At 38.6% G+C, this 8,821-nt stretch overlaps 1 protein-coding gene across 1 annotated transcript; it reads left to right on the top strand.

Annotated features, from left to right (window-relative positions):
- The first annotated feature begins 876 nt into the window (after positions 1–876).
- Positions 877–7,797, top strand: gpx7 (glutathione peroxidase 7). The gene is made up of 3 exons (XM_083647451.1): positions 877–1,067; positions 4,386–4,647; positions 6,701–7,797. The coding sequence occupies exons 1-3, from the start codon at positions 936–938 to the stop codon at positions 6,862–6,864; spliced, it is 558 nt and encodes a 185-aa protein (XP_083503577.1). The 5' UTR covers positions 877–935; the 3' UTR covers positions 6,865–7,797.
- Positions 7,798–8,821: the final 1,024 nt, after the last annotated feature.

Raw genomic sequence — 8,821 nt, 5'->3', positions numbered from 1 at the left:
GTTGTGTTCAATAATTTTGTTCAGCTAATGTTTAATTTAATGTTTTCTAGATACTGGTCACAATCTATCCAAATTTATAACAATAATTGTTTTCTTGGCTTGTCATGCAGTGTACATTTTGTGATTAAAATCATTTTGTTGTTTTGAATTTCTTGTGTTACAAGTATTGTCTTTGGGGTACAGGGTTTTGTTAAAACTAAAAACATGTCTTGAGGAATTTCGAGCATAAAGGTAATAAAATCACCACAGATCCATTGATTTTGGGTTGATTTTAATCATCTTTAGTGTGGAATGACTATAATATCTGCTGAAAAGAATGACACATTGGCTGATGTCATATTTCAGGATATAATTGCTTACTAACAGAGTAAAGATGAAAATAATGGAGAAAATTCAAAAAACGAGTGCTTTTTTGTAATAGAAAATGGCTATAAATCATTTGGAAAGGTTTTGTAAGTGTATTTCTTAACTTGGTGTTGTCAACACACATGTTCTGTGTACCTGGGATGAATTTATTGACAGCCTACGCAACCCACTGAGGACTTTGAGGAAAAAAAACTCTTTCACATTTTTCGGTCAAAAAATAAAGGCTTCATATGCAAAAATGGCCACAACTTTTTTTCGCGAGGTTTCCGACAGAGCAGACCTCTCATTCAGTGGACCTTAATGTCCAAATGAATAGATAAAACACAAAAAAAAGTATAGCATGCCATGTCAGGTTCAACCCATTTTCTTGAGCTTTTGGGCCTGTGGATCCCTGACTATTATTATTATTATTATCTTGAAAACGTCCCGGAAGTCTTATTTTGGTATTCTCGCGAGCTTGACGCATCGTCGTGATCAGCCGCAGCAGCATCACGGGCGGACAGAGTGGGTTCGCTGAAGTTGGAAGAAGTTGGCACAAGTTGCGTTGCTTTGGCTGTTTGAATGAAACAATGGTGCTGGGAGCGCTCGCTGTGTTCATCACTCTACTGAGTCTCATTGAGAGCAAACAGAAAGATTTCTATACTTTCAAAGTAGTCAACAGCAGAGGGAGATTAGTGTCCCTGGAGAAATACCGGGACTCGGTAAGTCTGGAGCAGCCGGTGTTGTAACATATTTATTTTACAGTTTACAACAGCGATGGACCAGCGTATTTGCATGCAGGCAGGCGCAGCCTATCCTTTGCATGTCAACCCACTCCATGCATGTCTAGGATGACTGTATTTGGGTTTCGTATTATGTTGTTTGTAGAAGTTGATGATGCAGTTTGACCGGAGCCTGCTCTCTAGCTGTCCATCATGTAGCACCATGCTAGCATACGTGGCAATAATAGGCCTATAGCCCCAGGAGCTTCCTAGATTTCCATTCAAGGTAATTAAATGGCTTGGACCATTATATGTTTTCGCATCATATTCGTCTTGTTCTGGTAATATACACATCACCTGGAACAGCCTACAGTCTTCTAGTTAGTTATATCAGCACAGCATGTTTATTTGATTGGTGTGACCATAAATGATCTTGGTTTGCACAAGTTCTGTTTTGATTAGTTTAGAGAGTGACTTGTAGGCTTGTATTGTTAGCTGTTATGTTTATTAGTAGCTATAATATATTATTGTGGAGGTGGCGATGATGATTGTTGTTGATGATGATGTTGTCAACATTGTTAATAGTATTCTAGCTCTTTTGTTTCTGTTTGATCTACCGTCTTTCTTTATCATCTACTTGTCTTTTCTGAGATGCACCACATGTGATGACTTCATCATGACACTAGATGTCAACACTGGATAATGGGACCACCAAAAGTTTGATGGGGGAATAAACTCAAACAATGCATGTAGCCTGCTTACTTTTGCAGCCACTGTTTTTTTCATTCCTTTGCACACGCATGCATGACTGTTGCTCTCCCTCTTTGTCTGTGAACTATAGCACAGAACTGGATGAACAAATGTAGCCTATTATTAACCCACTCTCCCATATTCAACTATTTATTTTTCCTTTACCTGAACAGGTCCACCTTGGATCTCTCCACTAACACTTAAGATCAAAAGGTAAACAAAAAATGAACAAACAAGGGATTGTTTAAATACATACACAATCTCTGTTTCAAAAGAAAGGTAGGCTATATTTCAGTATGTTTGAAGTAGGGATGCACCGATATGAAAATTTTGGCCGATGCCGATAACCGATATTAAGATTGCTGTTATGGCCGATAACCGATATTTACCGATGTCGATATGATCTGTATAAAAACACATTTCTATGATAATAAAATTTTGTACATACTGAAAAACACATGTAAACACTGAATTTGAAAAAGTTATACATTTCTTTATTTCAAAAACATTTGTAAAAGGCCATAAATCATAGATTTACTGCATTATTTCATCTCAATGTGAAGAATTTGGCTGATACCGATAACCAATATTAACATTGCAACATCGGACCGATACCGATATGTTAAAAAATGACAAAAATCGGCCGATACCGATATGATTGCCGATATACCGTGCATCCCTAGTTTGAAGTAATTTAAAAATCAATGTGTTATATTTTCACATAAAACACATTATTGAATGCTTGTGAAATCAGCTACTGTTATGTGTCACAGTAGCTAAAGTCCTGGATTCAGACGTCTTTCAGTCGGTGTGTAATTAGTGGTTCTCTCTGGGCCAAAACTACTAGGACCCAACTGAATGCAATTAAAATTCCTTGCCAAATTTGGAAGGTTGAAAAAGTTTGGGGTGTTTTTTGCTAGTATTGCATGTGTGCATGTGTTGCATATATTTTAGTACAACCATTAAAACATTTGACATGACTGAAGGGGATCGTGTACAATAGAAGGACTTTTAAACGTCAGCACATTCTTTTTTTGGGGGGGCGAGGGGGAGGTGTATTACAAAAACGTAATGGATTTGTTATGGATAGATGCTAGAATAAAAACAACATATTTTAAAATGCATCTGGAATCATTAGGCTTATTGGCTCTTTGAAGCTACTACAAATAAATTCTGATTTGATACACCTTGCTTGAGTGAGATGGATCTATTTCATATGACAGAGAACTTGAGCAGGTAATTTGCATAATTGCTGTGATATTCAAATGACTTCAGTTGTGATTTCATTGCACCCTCAAAACAATCAGCATGAACCTTTGTGACCATCACTCCTTTTCATCCTTAACACTATTAAACAGAACTTGCAGCATTATCTTTCCATTTCCATTTAACCTTTATCTATACTTTTTTTTATGTAGATACACACACTATTAATACAATAATAACCATAATTATTATTATTATTATAACCTAATGTTGTGGCTTACTATTCAATCATCACAGTGTCTTTTTGTTGGCCTCATCCTACCAACATATTTAACATACAAGGAAGAATAAACTACTAAGAAACAACCATCATAGCAAAACGTTATCTTATTTCTTCTCAAAACATTACTAGTTATTTAATTAATTTCATCTGAGAGAGGCGAAAAATCAGTTGACTGTACAGTTAATTTGCATATTGTGTAAAACTATATACTTTCCTTTAATACAAATTGTCGCTTTTGGTTTTTGTCGCCAATATAAAATCATTGAAAAATCAACACACTCAAACTTTATTTTTTTTATTTTTTTGGTCTTTCAATACAAACATATGAGACCCCCATATAGGACCCCCTGTCAAAATCAAGGTTGAATAAATGTGATTACAATTTTTTTTTTTTTTTTTACATAATGTAAAATTAATAGTGCTAGTGTTTAAATAGAACTATGAACAACACCACGCACTACAGGCAGTTATAGGACACAATTTGGCTCTGTGTCTGGCTCCTTCAAAATGACTGACAGTGCCCCCCCCAACCCCCAAATAGTGTGTGGTACTTTAAATTAGGACCCATGGCAAACATGAACTCAATAAAATAGTTCCATCTATTAATTGTAGAGGCGGAATTGGGTGCTTTTGCCTGCATATTTCTAAAAAGCACTAATTAAGACAGAAACAGAAAACAATTATATGAAGTCATTAGGAATAAATTGATCGACAAAGTCATGAACATTTTTAATGATAGAATAAAGTACCTGTGCAATATGACAAAACGTATACCTCTGCGGTGTGTCTAAACAATGCAACAGATGATCAGTAAGGCACCAACACTGGTTGAATGTCTCCATCAAACCATTCAGTCTTTCATTTCACGCAGGATCATCCCTAAAATGCCTGCTACTCAAATAGGATCTTCAACAAAACGAATGAATGCTGTGCTCGGCTATGTTGAATGTGATGAGCTGTTGCCCCGTCTTAGAAGAGTTACTGTTGATTGTTTTGCAACAGTGTCTGGGCTGCATGATAATTTATGCCTTTTATCTGAGGTTTGCTTTAGTGTTTACAGTGTGTTCCTGTGATTTCAGGTGTCCTTGGTGGTCAATGTGGCCAGTGAGTGTGGCTTCACCGAGGAACACTACACAGACCTGCAGCAGATCCAGCGGGACTATGGGCCGTACCACTTTAACGTGCTGGCCTTCCCCTGCAACCAGTTCGGCCAGCAGGAGCCTGGCAGTGACAAGGAGATTGACAGTTTTGTGCGCAGAGTCTATGGCGTCTCCTTCCCCCTGTTCAGTAAAATCGCAGTGTTCGGCACTGGAGCCAACAATGCCTACAAGTACCTCGCTGGTGAGTTGTGTTGCATAGCATTGACCTTTGTGGCCTCATACACAAATGTCGAATGCATGTGTAAATGCATGTGTGAATGCATGTGTGAATGCATGTGTAAATGCATGTGTGAATGCATGTGTAAATGCATGTGTGAATGCATGTGTGAATGCATGTGTGAATGCATGTGTGAATGCATGTGTGAATGCATGTGTGAATGCATGTGTGAATGCATGTGTAAATGCATGTGTGAATGCATGTGTAAATGCATGTGTGAATGCATGTGTGAATGCATGTGTGAATGCATGTGTGAATGCATGTGTGAATGCATGTGTAAATGCATGTGTGAATGCATGTGTAAATGCATGTGTGAATGCATGTGTGAATGCATGTGTGAATGCATGTGTAAATGCATGTGTGAATGCATGTGTAAATGCATGTGTGAATGCATGTGTAAATGCATGTGCATGTGTGAATGCATGTGTGAATGCATGTGCATGTGTGAATGCATGTGTGAATGCATTAGGGCTGTGGCGATTCACTTATCTCCCGATTCGATACTATCACGATTCTTGGGTGCCGATTCGATTTATATTGCGATTCTTAAGTATTGCGATTCTACGATTATTGCGATTCGATATTACGATTTATTGCGATTTTTGTTTATTTTTTTCTTTTATTTTTTCAGTTTGTTTGCTTTTTTACACTAGATTAGAACATGGGAAAAGTTGAATCATACACTAGAGACTGTATATTATATATCATGAGTAGGGCTGCGTGATATAGTTAAAAACAGGGGCGGACTGGGATCATAATTCAGGCCGGGCATTAGATACCAAGCAGGCCAGGCCGATATGGGCCAACGCGTGTGAAATTTGGGCCGTTTGAAGCCAGATTTGGGCCGTTTGAAGTCCAACTTTACAATGAGATGCACCCACTTTAACCCTGAAGTGTAATTATTACTTCAGACTAACTAATAAAGTAATAAAACCACTAGTAAACCAGTAGGCGGCGCCTGGCCTGCTGTTCAGTGAGTGGCCTGACTGCAAGCACCCAAAAAAAAAAAAAAAATTTAATTTGCGATTATCGATTCTGGAATAAAAGATCGATCCAAAAAATCGTGACATTAAAAATCGCGATACTTAGGTGAATCGATTTTTTCCCCCACCCCTAGAATGCATGTGTGAATGCATGTGTGAATGCATGTGTAAATGCATGTGTGAATGCATGTGTGAATGCATGTGTGAATGCATGTGTAAATGCATGTGTGAATGCATGTGTGAATGCATGTGTGAATGCATGTGTAAATGCATGTGCATGTGTGAATGCATGTGTGAATGCATGTGCATGTGTGAATGCATGTGTGAATGCATGTGTGAATGCATGTGCATGTGTAAATGCATGTGTGAATGCATGTGTAAATGCATGTGCATGTGTGAATGCATGTGTAAATGCATGTGCATGTGTGAATGCATGTGTAAATGCATGTGCATGTGTAAATGCATGTGTGAATGCATGTGTAAATGCATGTGCATGTGTGAATGCATGTGTAAATGCATGTGCATGTGTGAATGCATGTGTAAATGCATGTGTAAATGCATGTGCATGTGTAAATGCATGTGTAAATGCATGTGCATGTGTAAATGCATGTGTGAATGCATGTGTAAATGCATGTGTAAATGCATGTGCATGTGTGAATGCATGTGTGAATGCATGCTGATGAGCTTGATCCTTATGGAAAGAGCTTGACAGGCAACATGTGAGGTTTCAAAACCTGGTTGCAGAAGACCTTGAGGATTGCATTATTATAAGCAACATTTTATAAGCTATCCAGGGAATGTAGATGATGTGAATACAATAAAAGTGGTAATATTTAGAATGGACAATATATGTATAGGTCATACTGTGTGCATAATGACTTTGACTATGACTTGAATGGCCACAATCCGATTGAGTGATGGTAGTTGTTCCGAAGAATGTTTCAAAGCTGCAAGGTTGTTAAGCGTACAATACAGTATACCTCTAGGCATTTTGTATTTCATAAGATATTTTGTCCTTTTTGTATTCTTTACAGAGTCATCTGGAAAGGAGCCTGATTGGAATTTCTGGAAGTATCTTATTGATGTAAATGGCAAAGTGGTTGATGCTTGGGGACCAAAAGTTTCTGTCAACGAAATCAAACCCAAAATAGCCGACATGGTGCGGAAAATAATCGTAAAGAAGAAAGAGGAGCTTTAACCTGGACTTCAACATACTAGGCGCTACACAGTGCTATGTCACAGGGCCTCCACAGGGGGGCTCCAAACAGGCCCAACGGAGGTTCAGTGAATGGCAGTGAAAAAAATATTACATTAGTTCTCAAAAGGAGATGACATAGAAGAGCCTAAATGTGTGTGATTGGGTTAAAGAGGTGAGAGATACAGTAGTTTGGTGAATTGTAATGCTTTCCCCACTTTACCAGAGTCAGAAGCAAAATCATGATGATCATGGGGGGGGGGGTCCAATCTTTGTCTGAGGGGAGGCTCACAATCTCAGACTTTGAAAACACCTGTTCTATGTGATGGATTATGGATAAATTAGGATTCAGTAACACAGCAGATTATGCATTCTTTCTACAGTACAATCTCCTTGTAGAAAACATTAAGCCGCCTATGTAAGTCACATGAGGGAAAGCAAACGCAAACTGCTTCTTGAAAGCACCGATTTAAAAACATCACAAATCAGAAGACGCCACTATGTTGTTCGATGAGATGTCCAGTTTTATCATAGGCACTTGGCATTTGAAGCTAATGCTGTGATTGGCCAAAATAAGGTCAAAGGTCTCCTGTCTGCCTATTTGTTAGTTGTGTGGCTAACCCTTTGTTCACACCAGGTGCTATTCAGAAGCAGAGCTGAACAGAAGCTGAATGTCACGCTAAACCGCTGTCAGACAAGAAGCACTCTCTTTTCCTCAGCGCCTAGCTCGCCGCTGCCTTGCCCCGCCCCGCCCACAACTTGTATTGACTTCATGTCTGGCAGCTTCACGCTTGGAAAATAGAACAGAATCACTTCAGCGTGGCTTCAGCGTGGCTTCAGCGTGGCTTGAGCGTATGGTGTGAACGAGGGCTTATGTGCGTTTGTTTTTTATTCATTCAGTTTATTTTTGGAATAAACCATATACTGTGATGAGAATGCCTTGCTGTGTTGAGTTAACGTTCCTGTTATACAATGTAGAGTACGGCAGGGATGAAATATTTTTGTAGGCTTAACCAAAAATCGCGGCCATTTAGGTTCGTCGGTGGAAAAGTGAATGGGGTTTTAGAATGGCGATTTCACTTAAATGAATCAAATAAGGTCTGTGGGTTAACAAAAGTTTATGGGAGCGTGAATTTGGGTTCAGCAGGATACTCTTCACAAACGTCAATCACTTTTATGCCTTTTGAAGCGTTAATTAAAATTGAAATCGCTTTAAAAAAATGCATTTACGTTCCAAAAGTCATAAAAGTGATTCACGTTTGTGAAGATTATCCTGCTGAACCCAAATTCATGCTCCCATAATCCTTTGTTAACCACATACCTTATTTTATGGTATTCTAAAACCCCATTCACTTTTCCCCTGATGAACCCGGAAGTATACTTCCTGCGGTGTTCTATGTTGCAGGTCAATATGAAAAGAGAAAAAAGGGGCTTCTTGGATACTTAGAGATATATTTTAATTACAAAGTAAAGTACATGTCTACTGCAATAGTTAAACAATGTACATCTTCAAGAATAGACAGGGGCACAAAACACAACACGTTTGAACCTCTCAAGACCAGAGAGGTTGAAACACGTTGCGTTTTGTGCCCCTGCCTATTCTTGAAGATGTACATTGTTTAACTATTGCAGTAGACATGTACTTTACTTTGTAATTAAAATATGTCTCTAAGTATCCAAGAAGCCCCTTTTTTCTCTTTTCTGATTCACTTTTGGCCTGCTGACCTTCCTTGTGCCACATTTTTGCTTTTTCCGCAGGTCCATATAACCCATTTGGTATTAAATATCTTCTTCCATAGGGATATACTACAGTCTCCAAGAAAATGTGAAATAGTAACATTGGTCCGTGTGTGTGTGTGTGTGTCCCATGCCTAACCCTAACTCAAAAGATAACCTCTCCCACGCCCCATGCTTAACCCAGACCTAAAACCTAACCTCTCCCACCCCTCTAAAACCTCCC

The sequence above is a fragment of the Poromitra crassiceps genome (genome assembly GCF_964638095.1).
Source record: "Poromitra crassiceps genome assembly, chromosome: 12".
Lineage (NCBI taxonomy): Eukaryota > Metazoa > Chordata > Actinopteri > Beryciformes > Melamphaidae > Poromitra > Poromitra crassiceps.
The sequence above is the reverse complement of the archived record's forward strand: the minus strand, read 5'-3'. Positions and strand labels throughout refer to the sequence as shown.